This window comes from Dasypus novemcinctus, chromosome 21 (genome assembly GCF_030445035.2).
Source record: "Dasypus novemcinctus isolate mDasNov1 chromosome 21, mDasNov1.1.hap2, whole genome shotgun sequence".
NCBI classification, from domain to species: domain Eukaryota; kingdom Metazoa; phylum Chordata; class Mammalia; order Cingulata; family Dasypodidae; genus Dasypus; species Dasypus novemcinctus.
The window spans coordinates 64,602,187-64,618,074 of record NC_080693.1 but is presented as its reverse complement, the minus strand read 5'-3'; the positions used below and the strand labels follow the sequence as shown (position 1 = coordinate 64,618,074).

Below are 15,888 nucleotides of genomic sequence, written 5' to 3'. Positions count from 1 at the left end.
CAGCCACGGGCCGGCCCCTCGAGCCGACAGTGGTCTCGGGTACTGGGAACCCAGCGGCAGAGCCTGGCGCGGAGAGGGGCTGGCTGCTCTGTGAGGCGCATCGTGTTCACACCGGTCTGCCTGGGACTAGATCCTGGCTTCTAGGTTCTCTACCTCGCTCGGCCCCAGCACCATCTGCTGAACTATGGAGTGTGTCTTCGCCTCCCCGAGCCGAAGTTTGCCCCCTTGTACAACGAGAGCAAGAACGCCTGCTCTACTTTTGCCTTCCCCGAGGGCATCAGTGCAGCCCCGCAGGCAGAGCCCAGGCGCAATTGGGACCGCGTGCCTCGTAGATTGCAGGAAAACAAACATGTTTGACCACACCAGTACCAGGGGCACTCCTTGAGGTCCGCCAGAGCGCTCAACTGTAATCGGCCCCAAATCCACGCGCGCCATGTAAACCCAAGGTCCACTTACTCTCGTCTAGCCGAGTAGTCGTTCTTTTGCTTATCTTGGTAAAATATGACATTTCTCTTTCAGGGCAAGGGGCATCAGCAGGCCCCGTGCTTGTGGGCAACTTACACGTCTAGCTGGGCCGAAGTATTGGGTGGGTCGGGACCGGGGAGGTACAGCCACATGAAGGTCCCGAGGACATACAGGAGGTGGCTGGGGAACAGCTCAGTTCCTGGAAGCGCGCTCTGCTGACCTCAGCCCGCGCTTCTTGTGCTTCATCAGCCTCCCCCCGGGGGTTGATTATGAGGACCACGAACCATGTTTTTCTTAAATGTTGCAAAGAGAGTCATCATTAAGGATGTGTTCTAGCAAAGAGAGCATAAAGCAAGAAAGAAGAGAAGGGAGTCAGGAAATAAAGGCCCCAACCCAGGAAGAAGTGAGGGGAAATCTCAGGAGGATAGCTGTGTGACAGGCCTGGGTGGCCCAGAAGTGGGGGAAAGGAGGGGCAAGGAACTGCTGTGCACCCTCAGGTTTCATTACCGTTCCTTTCATTTCATTTAGTACTCTTACCTTTTACACAAAAGGGCAAATACTGTATGATTGCGTTACTATGACTCAAATATGTTTTGTAACATGTTTCATGATTTAAAAAAATGTATATGTATGCAATACATTTAATTGAGAAGTATATGTTTTTGTAAGACAATATAAGTATATGTTTTTATTCAACTGTGTTTTTTTTTCTTTTCAATAATTAAATGTACAAAATAAAGGTAAAAAAATTTTTAAACCATGTCTATGATTAAAAAAAATTTTTAATCCATTTTCAGAAGAGAGCTTGGGAAGAAATAGATGGAAAACCCAGCGTCTTACACCAGAACCCAGGAGAATACCAGCTATTACAGTGTAGAGAGGCTTGCATTCATACTGGTTTGATGATTTCCCTCAGATACCAGGTAGGGATATATCTGGGGTTCAAACAGGAAATGTTATAGCTCAACTACTCAAAAGAGCTATTAAAGGCAGGGAGCCCAGACTCGACTGGGAGGGCAAAACTTAGCCAGAATTATAATAACTGTAGCTAGTTTTTTGTGTTCTTACTACTGGCCAGTAGTAAGTAATCCTTGCACCCGTTGATACTATCCCCAATTTACAGATGAGGAACTGAGGCTCAGAGTTTTTGGACCTTGCCTGAGGTCATACATCCTGGGCTCTGAGCTTGCGGTAGGGACCACAAAGTATTGTGACTAACTTCTCTTCTCTGGACCTTGATATAATTCAAGTTAGAAATTTCTGCCTTCAATGGTATCCAAAGGGGCTTGTGAAAAATACTGACACATGTAGGGGTGCCCTGGGCTCCATACTGTTTTAGGGAAGGTCCACAGAACAGGTGGTATGGGTTAGAACTGGCTCCAAAGCCCACTTGCTCAGCCACCAGACTGTGCTGCCTTTCCAACCAGTATCAAAAAGATCTGAGAAATCCAAAAAAAAGAAAAGAACCAAAAAGAAAGAAAAAAAAAAAGACCTCGGTGGGAAGTGGATGTTGCTCAAGTAGTTGGGTACCCATCTACCATGTGGAAGGTCCTGGGTTCGGTCCCAGTGCCTCCTAAAGACAAACTAGAAGCCGCACCTGCCACAAGGAGCTAGATGCTGAACCTGCAGCAACGAGCAGATACCTAAATGAGCAGATGCCACAAGCCAGCAGACACCACAGCCCATGAGGAGTGAATGAGGCTCAGGCCGTTGGGCACTCACCTCCCATGTAGGAGGTCCTGGGTTTGGTTCCCAATGCCCCCTGGAGTTGGCAAGCAAAAAATGAGCAGACAGATAAGAACCACTTGGGGAGGAGGGGGGTATAAATTTAAAAACAAACAAAGAAAAAAGACCTAGTTTAGAATTCTGCTTCTATAGCTCATTAGTTGGGTGGCTTTGGGTCCCCAAGAACCTTAACTTAAGCCTGTTTCCTTATCTGTACACTGGGGCTAATAACTGGTGTTTACTAAGGAATATAAGGGGTACTCACAGCAGCCTACCTGGCAAACAGTACGGTTTGCATCTTCCATAAAGAGATTGAAGGACATCTCCTGGAGGCCTGGAGGACAAATGAGAAGATCGAAAACAGAAAGGAACTGTCAGGGGTTCGGGGATGCGAGAGACGTGGTGAAGTTCAAATTCTTGAACCCCACTCCTTAGGGCCTGGGTGGGACACAGAAATCTGCATTTAGGATTTATTCTCACGGGATTCTGATTCCTGGGTTTTCCCATTCTATTTTGAGTAACTCTGGACAGTGCTTTAAATCTAAACTGATGTGCCAGTGGGATGTGTGGTGCCCTCTCAGCACTGGCCTCCAACTGGGCCTACATAACCTCTTTTCCTGCTTGCCCGGTGTTTTCTGAATCTCCCCTTCCATTCTGGCCCCCTCTTCTTAATCTCTTTCATTCTATGACTTTTTAGCCTTCTCTCCATCTCTTGGTCTATTTACCGTCCCTGTCCATTCACCTGCAATACCTTTTGCCCTACTCTTCTGGGAAGGCTTGGTTCAAAGTTGTGTCCTCTAGGCTCTCTTGTTCTGGTCCCATAGCTGCCCTTCTCCCAGGATGCGTTGCTTTATTCAGCTTTCCAAAGTGGTATGTGGTCCCAGAAGGTGTAAAACAAGATGAGAAGAGGGTGACAAAGCTAGAAGACTCTGCAGAGAGGTGGGGAGGTAAAAGAAGATCAAGAGAGGAGGCTCCTAAAAAAGCAGACAAGAGATTTCTCCACAGATCCTACAGAGAACAGATGCACAAAAATTCCATTGAATAACTAGAGGATAGTATGTGTTCTATTGGAGAGTGTGGTAGCTTAAAATTATTTTACGAATTCCAAAAAGAGAAACACTGTGTTTGTAAACTATTCCTCTGGTGTGTGATACCTTTGAATGCATTAAATTCAGTTGAGGGGCCTTTGATTAGATGACTTGACAAGATTGTTTTAGGGCTTTTGCCTGGACTAGGTTAGTGAGGCATGACTCAGGTTGAGTTTCCGTCCCCTTGCTGGGTCTGATATAAATGGAAACACAGAGAGACTCACTCAGACAGAGACAGAGGGAAAAGGCTCTGTCATTTTTGATCCTACTATTCGATAGAGAGGAGAGGCTCAAGTAGCTGAAGCCCAGGATAGAAATGAACCATTTGCCTAATATCTTGCAGCTGAAATCGGGAAGAAAGTGAATCAGCTGAACCCGAGAGAAGAGGCCTGGTAAGAGACAAGCCCTACACCTGGTTGACTCATCTGAGCTCCAGGAGACAGTTACAGTCTAGAGGAGAAGGCAGAGACCATCAGAGAGAGCACCTGCCTCTTGCTTCAACACATGACAGCTAACTTGGGTGAGAAAGCACCTCTTATGATGCCTTGAGTTGGACTTTTCATGGCTTTGGAACTGTGAGCTTTTACCCCAAATAAATACCCTTTATAAAAGCCAAAATATCTGCAGACCATTAACCCGACCTGCCCCTCCCGCCATGGGGACCTCGTGTGCAGTGGGTGCTGACTGCAGCCTCCTCAGTGTATGAGGCCTGCTGCTTGTAGCGGTTGCCCTAAGGAACCTTGGAGACAGCCCTTGCCTATCGATGGTCCTGTCTGTGACCCCGTGCCATTCCCAATCTAGGCTCCATACGCATTTGTGAGGTGACTTTGGAAAGCCTGAGGGGACGGTGGCCCGGGGCCACATCATTCAAGTCATCATGTCCATCCACACCAAGCTTCAGAACAAAGAGCATGTGACTGAGGTGCTGTGCAGTGCCAAGTTCAAGTTCCCTGGCTGCCAGAAAATCCACAGCTCCAAGACATGGGGCTTCACCAAGTTCAATGCTGACGAATTCGAAGACATGGTGGCTGAGAAGTGCCTCATCCTGGATGACTGTGGGGTGAAATGCATCCCCAGTCATGGCCCCTTGGACAGGTGGCAGGCCCTGCACTCGTGAGAGCTTTGCCAGCGCTGCCCTCAACTGACATATGCCCTCCAATAAATGACTTCTTGGCTGCCTAAAAACAAAGAAAGCCAAATATTTCTGGTCCCTTGCATCAGCAGCCCTTTGGCAAACTAAAAGAGGGAGGGCGGGTCATGCTTGAGCCAAGCTACTAATGCTCTCAGCAGGCCCCCCGTGAACCTCAGCCTGGATTTTCTAGACTCAGTAGTGCCAGTAATGACCAGAAACTCCATCTCTTTGCCAGGTAACTGGATTTCCTCTGGACAAGTGTACTTGAACAAGTTACCTTAGCCCCACTCTGCCTCCCAGCCTTGGTTTCCTCGTGTATTAATTGGAGAAAATAAGATCTACCTCACAGGTAATTTATTAATTTATTTATGTAATATTTAAATGAAATAACATGCACTCAATACCCAGTAGCTATTAGTGACAGGACATTATTTGCTCTGCAAACAGTCTCTGATGCACACAAGCACTTGGGCGCTCCCTGCAGTAACTGGCCCTCCAAGGAAGCTGACATCACAGGTTGGAAATCACTGGTCCATGAGTTGCCTTTCCAACAGAAAAACTTGTACTCTCCTGCCCCCTTTTGGTCTTCCTGCTTTAACTGGCTTGGATTTAGGATGCAGCCAAGCAGAATCTCCAACCCCTACCTACTACATGAATTCTCAGACTTGCTCAGGAGGTAGGGCTCTTGGAAGCTGTGGTCCATTTTACAGATCACTTATTTCCCTAGGAATAATCTTACCAGCAGGAGTTATGGCTGCTGGTTGTTTTGTTTTTTTTCCCATGCAAAATGAAATAAAAATCACCTGCACATATTTCTCAGGAAAAAATAAGCTGTCAACCTGTGCCTGAGAGCTGGTTGAGTTTTTCTTTTATTAATTCACTTTGTTGCCCATGAGCTAATAATAGCACAGAAATGGCAGTAGAAGCTCAAAAGCTTAAGCTGTGGGGGAAAAAATAAAATGTGAAATCATAATATCTATTAATTTGCTTTGTTTTAGGCAAGTTATAAAGAGATATCCTGGGAACATTGCCCTAGCATACAATAACCCTATACGAGGATTCCTAATTTCTGATTCATTTTTTAAAATTTAGTTTTTTGAATACTTTATACAAACACATGAGATAAAATTCAAAAGGTACAAAAGTGTTTATGGTGTTGCATCCCCCCAATTCTTTTCCCTGAGGCCTTTACCATTACCAGTTTCTTGTGTGTCCTTCCAGAGGTATTCTGTACCAGAGTTGTCCAATAGGACTTTCTGTATTGATGGAAATAGTCTATATCTGCACTGTCCAATATGGTAGCCATTAGCCACATATATTGAGCACTTGAAATGTGGCTGGTGCAATTTAGGAGCTTGCTTTAAATTTTTTATTAATTTGTATTAATTTAAATAACCACATGCAATTTGTGACTACTGTATTGGACTGTGCAATTCTATTGGTATAACACATAGCACATGCCATACTGCATCTTGCTTTGTTCAAGTAACAATATTTATAAATCTTGGAGATAAATTGTTCTATTTTGCCTCCTTTAAAAAAAAAACCTGCTGGGAGCAGACATGGCTAAAGCAGTTGAGCACCTGCCTCCCACACAGGAGCTCCAGGGTTTGGTTCCCCATGCCGCCTAAAGAAAACAAACAAACAACAAGCAAAAAAAAAGGAAGCAAATGAGGGAGCCCGTGTGGCTCTGTGGTTTCGTGTCAGCCTCCCACATACAAGGCCCTGGGTTCAGTCCCTGGTCCCAGTACCTCAAAAACTGCTACAAAATATCCCCTTGCAATCCAGTAAGGCAGTCTCTTAACCAACCTGGAGAACGCAGAGCCATCACTTTTAACAACAAGCTTGCCAATCATCCACATCATAACCAAGATGCTTTGCACTAACTCTAGTCCCCCCTTCCGCCTCTATTTTTATCAGCTTGACTTTGAGTAGTCACTTTTGGGGAATGGGGGAAACTATTTATCATGAGTCACTGCCCTAAAATATACTCTCCACCCACATGCCCCTGTGCCTGGAATTCAGTGCTGACATTCTTTAGAGTTAATCATGACTCTCTGTATGTGGTTCTTTAAAGGGCAAAGTCTCCAAGGAAAGGCAGATATTTAGGTAGAACATCTGGGGCTGACTTTGCTTTTGCCCTGATGAGAGAGGCCAAGGGGGCTTTGTGGAGCAGTGGGGGCCTGATGATGAATCGCACTGTTGTTAAAATTTCCCTTGAGTTCAGTGGATCCATAACTAGGTCTGTACCTCCCTGTTAGGGCATTTCAGGTGATGGGACTCTTTCCAGTTCTAAATGGCCTCTAGAGAAAAAAATGTCACCAAAGCATTTTGATGTTTCACTCTGTATAAGCCCTTCCTTCTGGGGTCTCTTTGGTGTCAGACAGATCTGTGTACAGGTCCCAGCTCCAAATGGCACAGTCCTTTGCTTCTTAAGGGATGAAGATGTAGCACCCTTGGGAGGTCAGGCTATATTTTATAAGGAAGCATATGGGGAGAATGTAGGAATGGCCACAATTCACTCAGTAATATTTCTTGGACCTGGTACTAGGCATTGTGGGGAGTCGGGCTGTGTGGAGAGGAAGGAGATGTGATTCCTGACAGCCTAACAGAGAACTGTGGTTGAGTCTTCAAATTGACAGACATTACCTTCTTGCTGTGCTTTGTTTATAGGTAACCACTAGAAGGGTGGAACTGGGCCCTGGGCACAATCACATACTGGCATGGATAAAATTTTGGTCCCAATTCTTCACTCTTCTCTGTATCTACACTCTTGCCACGTCACATTGTGCTAGAGCATACTTTCCAATCTCCTGGCTCTGACCTTGGCCATGTGACTTGCTTTGGCTCATAGAATGGGGCAGAAACAAAAGTGTGCCTGTTCTGAGCCTAAGCTTTAAGAGGCCTTATACGTTTCTGTTAGGCCTTTTATGCTTCTGCCTTCACCATGAGTAGAACTGCTCCTGGGGAGCTGCTGTCTCTTCATTTGGGCCCCAGAATGAATACATATGGAACAGAGCTGCCCCAGATGGACTGTGGACCTACACCAAGACTCAGAGCCAACCCAGCCAGCACAGCATTAAAGCAGAGGCACACCAGCCAACCTGGAGACCTATTTTAACTGGCCACTACATTTGGGAACGGATTGTTACACAGTATTATTGTGGTAATAACTAACCAATACATATACTGTTCTTTTATTATATTAGGTTATAGGTTTAGCTGCTGCAATAGAGACCCAAAAGAAGTGTGGCTTAAATAAGAGAGAAATCTATCCATAGTTCACGTAACAATCCAGTTAGGAAGTCCACAGCTAGTTTGGTGGTTCATGTGTTAAAGACCTAGACTCCTTCTTTCCCGCTGCTCCACCATCCTGTCCTCATCCATGTGAAGCCTTTATATCGATCACAGGTTTAAATCTTAATCTCCTTCAGTTCTGCAAACCAGAATACTCCACAGTGTGTGCCAGACTCTCTTTCCAATGTGACCCTCTAACACAGAAACCCTCAACTTCACTCTTCCCGCTTCTGGCCTTAAGATTTTTTCCTCTTTTGGAATGTGTGCTCTACCTGACCCTCCAGGTCTCAGCCCCAGCACCTCACCCCTTCCAGGACCTCTGCAGCCAGGACTGATGGAGGAGTGAAGGTCCTGTCCGCCGTGGGGGTGGGGAGGGGGACAGCACTCCAGCGTTCCCAGTGCTGGGACATCACTGGACCCCAGCTCTGTCGTCCTCACCCTGCACGGCCCTCCCTCTCCTGCAGTCACCTCTCTGCTGACCTCCAGCCCTGAAGAAGGACCTCTGCTTCCCCCCCTCCCTGCCCTCCTCACCTTACTTCAGTAGTTCTCCAAATTTAGTTAGCATAAAAGGCTGTTTCAATGGGCCTCTGTCTGGAGATTCAGGTGAGGTGGGCATGTGGCTTAGAGGGGAGGTTTTTAGGAATCTGTAAATAAGAATTCCAGGGATTTTTTTTTTTTTTAAGTCCTGGGACCCAGGGATTAAACCCGTGACCTTGTATGTGGGAAGCTAGTGCTCGATCACTGAGCCACATCGGCTTTCTTGAGTTGGTTTTCTCATTTGTTTTGTTTGTTGGTCCTTTCTGTTTTTGTTTTTTTCAGGAGGCACTGGGAACTGAACCCAGGAGCTCCCCTATGGGAGGCGAGCGCTCAACTGCTTGAGCCGTATCCACTCCCTCCTAGTGAGGTTTGACGTAGAGGTCCATAGACCATATTTGGAGAAATTGTGTTTTCCCAGTCACATTTTCTCTGGCAGTCCTTTGGAATGGAGGCTACTTTTTCACTGATGTTGCATTGCTTGCTGCCTGATTAGCCTCCTCCAGCGTGAACAACCCAGAGACAAAGCTAAGGGTCAACTCCAGGTGTTTCTCCAGCACCTCCGGGGATGAGCGCACATCATCAGCATCCCGTACCTCATCTGCTATCCAGCTAGAGTGACTTTCTAGGCCTCTGGCTTAGCCAGGCCATCACCAGATTACTCCATGTAGGCCTCCCTCATTTGTAAAGGCTGGGCCGCCCATAAGCCTACCCAAAACAGAGGTCGGGCCCCAGGACACCTCCAAGTACAAGAGGCTTCATCACCATGCCTGTGTGCGGAATATGCTGGACAATGTTGGTTGGCTTTTGACACCACTTCCAACCCCTTTTCTGTAGGTGCTGGAAGTCTGGGAATCATTTCAGACTTCCTTGCCTGCAGGGTTCTGCCAATAAAATGTACTTGTGTGAGATTTAGAAAGTGGAAGGGAGGTAGAAGTCACCCATTCCTCTGTGGTGGCAGCAGACATGCAGGCTCTGGGGGCAGGTGGACTCCACATCCTGCAGAAAACAGCAACCTTGGGACCATGGGGCTTCAGTGACCACAGCAGTGGTTTCCTGATGCTTCCTGACTCCTGTGGCCTCGACAGCAACTGTGATAAAGTAACCATCCCTCCCCACTGCCAGCTTTCACCACTTCTAACCCCTCCAATGATAAGCACCTAATTGCCATATAAAATCCTCTTTTGCTTGAAATATCTGAAGTAGTTTCTATTTTCCTGTCTGTGGCAGTTCTAAAATGTGTCCACAGGGGAGCAGATGTAGCTCAAGTGATTGAGCACCTGCTTCCCATTGTAGGAGATCCTGGTTTCAATCCCTGGTACCTCCTAAAAAGTAAAAAAATAGAAAATAAAATGTGTCCACAAATTCTTTAAGTCTCCCTTCCTCAAAAGTTGGAGCCTAAGCCTCCTCCTTCATGTAGGCTGGATTTATGCACTTACTTTTGGCTTCCTTTACATGGCAGAAGTGGTGCCATATGACATCTGAGGCCAGGCCATAAAGGAGAACTGCTGCCTGGTGCTCTCTCCCATTCGCTCAGGCTGGAGGAAGTCAGCCATCAGGCATGTGGAGATTCAAGTAGCCTGTAAAAAGGCTGATGTGGGGAGGAACTGAGGCCTCCTTCCCACAACGGGCACCAGTTTGCCAGCATGTGAGTGATGACCACCCTGGAAGCTAGCCTTCAGATGGCCACAGTCCCAGATGTCATCTTCCCACCACCCCCCCTCCTCCGGTTGAGATCTTGAATGCAACCTCATGAGAGCCTTACAGCCCGAACTGCCCACGGAAATTGTGAGGAGCAAGTGTTTCTTCTGGGGGGTAATCTGTTATGCACCGCCGGATAACCACACATTGTCTGATATAGCAGTTGAGTCAGACAGCTTGAGACCTTCTGAGCCAGTATGTTTTTTAATGATGCCCTTGTGACACGGGAACTTTGGCCCTGGACTCTAAATCTTCCCCTCTACTTCAGTACTTTCCATACCATCACCTTACCATACTACATAGATTTTCCTGGGCATAAAATTCCTTTACCTCCTGTCATGTAAAGGGTACACAGAGCCACATGCATCATTAGCACCAAATGGTACAAATATAAAGGTGGTTTTTGCTTTTTTTTTTCAGAGGGGAGGAACAACTTACAAGCAGAATAATAATGGTGCACTCTATTCTCCAAACACTCATTTTCCTACAGAGCGGGGGTTTAAGCCAGGCTTTGCGGGACCATGTACACCATGGCTAGAGTTCCTGTAGAGAGGAGATAGAGATCTACCCCAGGGCATTACATGTTTGTAGGGGTTGTGAGGTAGAGAACATCTCTGCTGCTAGATATGGAAGCCCCGTGATTCAATGGCCTCATTGGAAAGGCGGACTCAGGAGCTCAGTGGCTGGCATCTGCTTATTCTTCCACCGAGCTGGCTGGCACCTGCTGAGGTACCTCTCTGCTAAGCTACTAAAAGAGGAAAGGAAACATGTCTCTAAGGTCACCTGGATTTGTCTCTCCTCCTAGATGACCAGCACTTCACTGACTTCTGTTCCCAGGTTAAACTCGGACCTTGTCATCACCTGGAATCTATCATAAAAATCTGAAATCCAATCTTCTCTGAAAACAAGCTCTTGTTCTTCCAGTTCTTGTTCACATATATCCACTGAACACATTTTTTTCCGTTGTAAAAAGATTTTCTACATCCATTTGCTCTCACTTGCTACTTAGTCTGGACTCCCAAATTGATCTCCTGGTGTCTCTACTTCTAGGCCTCTAAAACTCAAGCTTGGTCATGCCTCTCTTCTGCTTGAAACATCAGTAAGTAGTTCATCACTTGCTGGGTCAAGGTTCCTTAGGGATCTGGTTCCCTGCTCAGGTGTGCAGCTTCCCATACTGCCTCTCGCTCCTTGTGCTTCCTGCTCCAGGCCACACCAGCCTGTACACAGTTCAAGAACACCTCAAGGTCTCATGTCTCCCTGCCTTTTGACTCTTGTCTAGAATGTTTTTTCCTTTGTATGCCTATGAAATATCTGTTTTTCTTCCAGTTCTCTTCCTTCAAGTCATCCCTTAGACCTACTTCTTTCTAGACAACCAAGAGAGCTGAGCCACTTCTTGTGTCCCTGATCCAAGGAGAGGCAGCTCTTTCACAAGCTGGTCAGACAAATTCTGGGCTCAGGAAAAACCTCTGCCCAATCTTGGACAAACTGAGTAAAAGAGAATCTCACTCTTGGGAATTTTAGTTAAGAATTAGGATAGGGGAAGCTGATATGGCTCAAAGGACAGAGCGTCCGCCTACCATATAGGAGGTTCAGGGTTTGATACCCAGGGCCTTCTCACCTGTGTGATGAGCTGGCCCACATGGAGTGCTGCCATGAGCAAGGAGTGTGCCCTGCACAGGGGTGCCCCCCGTGCAAGGAGTGGCCCCAGTGCAAGGAGTGCAGCCCCGCGCAGGAATGCAGACTGCCCAGGAGTGGTGCCGCCCACACAGAGAGCTGATGCAGCAAGATGATGCAACAATGAAAAGAAGAGACGCAAAGACAATATGAGACAGCGAACTAGGGAGTTGAGGTGGAGCAAGAGAATGATCACCTCTCTCCCACTCCGGAAGATTCCAGGATGGGTTCCCAGAGTTGCATAATGAGAATACAATACACACAGAAGAACTCACAGCGAATGGACACAGAGAGCACACAATGGGGGTGGGACAGAAATAAGAAAAATAAAAATAAAAGGATTATGATAGGTAAGCATTTGAGACTAATAAGAAATATACACATTTGAGGTGGTGTTACATATTAAAAATATTATCTAAGTCTCATTTTATGCATAAAATTTGACATAAAGTAAAGCCACTCAAAAATATCCTGGAGCTACCTGGATTCCCCGTCTAGACTTTTGGGAACCAGCACAAGGATTTCTATTCTTGGTTTCTCATCAGCTCCCTGTCTTTATGTCCAACTTCCTGTTAAAATATAGGGTTTGGGTACCATGGGGGTTTTTCTGTTCCTGGGGACCTAACAGTGTTAAAGTGCTTAGTACTGTACCTGGTCCACAGTGGTTGATCAGTAAATAGTAGCCGCCATCACCACCACCGTCATTGTGATTGACTCTGATGGCAACCATGGCTTTTCCTTCTCTATTTCCCTATACCCTACAGCAAGGCAGTGTAATGGTTAAGAGGCTTTGAAGTCTAATAGCTAGGAGGTAAAACCTTAACTCATCAGTTTGGGATGTATGACCTTGGGCAAATGACTTCTATTCTTTTGGCCTGGTTTTCTTATCTGTCAAATGAGGATGGCAAAATATGCCTCCATGGAATTTTGGGCTCAATGAGATAAGACGTAAAATGTTGAATCCATCAAGTAAACAAATAGTAAATGGCAGCAGTAGCTGCTGCTGTCCCTTCTTCTTATTTAGTCTAGTGCTTTAAACACAGTAATATTTGTTGGATCACCAAAGTCACTACAGAGAAAAACACTTGTTTCTCATCCTCAGTAAGGAACTTTGGGTGCCTTGGGCCGGCATCAAGAGAGCAGCTTCAGATGTGGCCCAGCATCAGCAAACGTGTAGAGCAGATGAGGCACTAACGGGGAGCTCGTTTTGCTTGGAACCCCAACCCGCAGAAAAAAAAATGCTGGGTTCTCTCCCAGCTGCTCTGCTCTTCTGGGGGACTCTGGGCTGTCGTTCCTTGGTTGGCATCATTCCTCACCTCAGGTTACTGTAAGTTCAATAGTTCGATTATCAAATCTTGCTTATTTGGAATCCCTTTTAGTCACTGTGCTTAACATTCCTAAATGTGACCTACTAATGACTTTTCACTTTAAGGAAAAAGTCATGCCCTCCTTGCACTCTTATCTCACCCCACCTGGAGGGGCAGAAGGAATGCAGGAGCTCTTGCGCCTAATGCAGGTTTTACTTGCATCATCACTTGAAATCATGCGGTGGGCGTGGAAGGAAGCGGGTAGGTCGGGGCTTGGTGCTGGGCTGAGCTAGAGGGCACTGAGTAGCACACACTTGATGGGGGGGAGGGGTGATAAGGAAGGAAGGGGGTGTGGGGGGCAGAGGGGAGGCTAGGTCCTCACCAAAATGTTTTCCCAAAATAACACCCTTCCAGGCCGGAGGAGAGCAATCTGGGGCCATTACTGTTCACATTTTTCCTTTACCCTTATCCCTTATCCCTCCAACAACTCCTTGCTAGCTATACCCAAGGGTTGGGAGAGTTTAATAAGAAAAAGAAAAAAGGCAGTGTGAGTTTTCCAATAGCTTCTAAGGATGGAGGACCTCCTACACCAACACAGGACACCCATTTCCCCCCTGAGTTTGAAGCTTGGGAAGAAGTCAGGACTTGGCCTCACAGTGGAGGTAGACTCAATGACCCAAATATTCTGGCAACCTCAAGACTTTAGGAGAGGGGCCAGAAGGTGGATGCTCCTCTGGCCCATCCACAACAAACAGTCAGCGACTGGTAGCTGGGGGACCAGAGCTGCTCCTGCAATGAGGAGAGAGCACCAGAATAAATTGTTTTTTGACTTAATAGTCTATACTCCTAGAGACTGATACAGTTTTAGTTTCCCAAGGACTAACTATATTATGGAAATGGGGGAGAGAAGCCCCTGTTCCTCCTCCTTTGCCCACATTGCCGGTTAGAGGAGTAATGGCTCCGGTGAGGAATTCTAGCTCCAGCCCTGCTTTTCTTGTCTATGGCCCTTGATAAACACCTTGTTATTTAACTATTTACATTTTAATTCCTTACCACATAGCTAGAATCGGCTATGGGTTTTAAACATTTTAATATGAGGAAAATAGGCATTTTTACAAGTAATGCTTGAAGTCAATATTAGAAAATAAAAAATGCAGGTGGCCTGAGGCAGGGCGGGGGTCACACTGTGGCTTCTTCAGTTTCCTCTTCAGCAGCTTCTAGAGACTCCACCTTCTCTGGTGGGGCACTGCGCTCCCTGGGAGAAGAATGATGCCAATGGCTTTTACTCTTGAAAGTAAGACTTTAACTCTTTTAGATAAGACGTTTAAATTGTCCCCCATCATTTACCCTGCATCCTTATTGAAAATCTCATCCTCATCTGAAGAGTCCTTGTCATGTAGCTTCTGTGCCATGTTTTTCTTGCATGTGGCATTGAGAGGCTTATACATATCCCTCAGCCAAAGTGGCCGCCTTCTCCAGAAAAATTTTCTCGTAGAAAATAGAAATGGAAATGTTGATAGTGTACATCTCCTGCTTTCTCTGGGTGCAGTACTGAGTGCTGTGTAAGTTTACCTGATTCTCACTTTCAGTTGTGCATTTCCTTTGCAGCAGAAATCGAAAGAAGCCCCTCGGGGGGAAGCACACACACACACGCACACACACACACACACACACACACAGGACGGTTAGTGATTTGTGGCATTCTCTGTGTCTCTCACTACAGACATCTCTTGTCTTGGCAGGACTAAATGTTTACCTTTGCCCGTAAATCACAACTAGCAAAATCACCACAGACTTTGGATTTTTTAAACAATTCCCATGCATGCTGGACTTCCAGGAGCTTTCAGTGTCCATCCAAGAGGGCCCCCTAATGTTTCTGGGGACCTCTTTGTACGTGGCTGGGCATGGAGTATAGGCAGAATTTTCAGTCCCATTCACCCACTTGTCAGAGGCCCTTGGGCAGTGAAGAAACTGCACAGCCATACTGGGCCACCCTCTCTAGGGATATTTTACATCAGTTCCCTTCAGACGTAGTCTTTCATGCATCATGTGCTAGAGGGTAGGAGATGAGTGGAGAAGATGCTTCTTTCTCCTACAGGTTGCTTTATCCTATAGGCTGAATCACACCAAGTTAAAAGCCTTAGTCCAGCTAGCAAAATTAACTAGCTCTCTGATTTTCACACCGCAGGTTATCACTGACAATCAATATAAGGTCAGGGCTGGCCTTAAAAAACAAAGCCATACCAAACAAAAAGAAGCTGAACAAAATAGAAAATATCAGATTGTGGAATAGGTTTGCTTTAAAAAGTGTCTATCTAAGTATATGTATACTGAGTTGTGATATAAAACGTAGCTCATGGCCCGAGCACTGTATAATCAATGGAGAAGTGGGTGAAGGGAAAAGAACCACCCTCTTTCTGACACTCATTAGTAGTGTGACCATGGGGGAAGATATTTTCCCTTTCTCCGTCTCCATTTTCTTATAAAAGGGAAAGACACAAGCTGCTATCTCGGGTCTCTCCTAAGGAAAATTCAGTGAGGTTTGAATAAAGGGGATGAGTAGGGGCTTGAAAACTAGCAGGATGAGAAGGGAAGTTTTCTGGCCACTTTACAGGAAGGACTCGTGTAGTTTTCCTTCCATCAGCCTTGAATGAGACTGGTCCCTGACCTCCAAGCCGTGCGGTCTTCCCTGTGCCTTCCCCAGAGACTCCAGAAAGGCCTCTGGCCAGCCTGATGCCCACCAGCAGCAGGAAGAGACCGGCTCAGCTCAAACCTCTCCTCCCCCACCCTTTCCTTCAAGAACTGATGACAGCAGGTGCATCCATGCCGGGCCCCTCTGAATCAGCTTTGGCTGAGGAGCTAATTTTCTAGAGCCAGGCAAAGCATTAGGATAAGTATTTTTATGCCTTTGACAGTTTCCACACTAAAAAATGAGGAATCAAAATATATGAGCTCTAGGTTCTTC

The 15,888-nt window shown here is 46.3% G+C and overlaps 1 protein-coding gene, 2 long non-coding RNA genes and 1 other non-coding gene across 7 annotated transcripts in view; 2 read left to right on the top strand and 2 right to left on the bottom strand.

Annotated features, from left to right (window-relative positions):
• The window catches only part of LOC131275064 (uncharacterized), a 360,126-nt gene that overhangs the window by 192,374 nt on the left and 151,864 nt on the right, over nt 1–15,888 (bottom strand). The gene's annotated exons all lie outside the window — the stretch shown is intronic.
• On the top strand, nt 43–10,032 carry LOC131275062 (uncharacterized). Of its 3 annotated transcripts, none has more exons than XR_009182494.2 (5): nt 43–435; nt 1,263–1,388; nt 3,622–3,798; nt 4,646–4,759; nt 9,704–10,032. It is a non-coding gene; the product is annotated as an uncharacterized lncRNA (long non-coding RNA). The 3 variants fall into 3 exon arrangements; XR_009182491.2 differs by lacking the exon at nt 9,704–10,032 and adding an exon at nt 8,738–8,861; XR_009182493.2 differs by lacking the exon at nt 9,704–10,032 and adding an exon at nt 6,962–7,006.
• LOC131275153 (small nucleolar RNA SNORA70) lies at nt 3,900–4,030 on the top strand. The gene has a single exon (XR_009182589.1). It is a non-coding gene; the product is annotated as a small nucleolar RNA SNORA70 (small nucleolar RNA).
• LOC131275136 (leucine-rich repeat-containing protein 37B-like) overlaps nt 14,199–15,888 on the bottom strand; it is a 78,416-nt gene continuing 76,726 nt past the window's right edge. Inside the window, exon 15 of the mRNA XM_071210874.1 lies at nt 14,199–14,550. Within this exon, the coding sequence (XP_071066975.1) occupies nt 14,364–14,550 (187 nt within the window). The 3' untranslated portion in view covers nt 14,199–14,363. The remainder of the gene's footprint in view (nt 14,551–15,888) is intronic.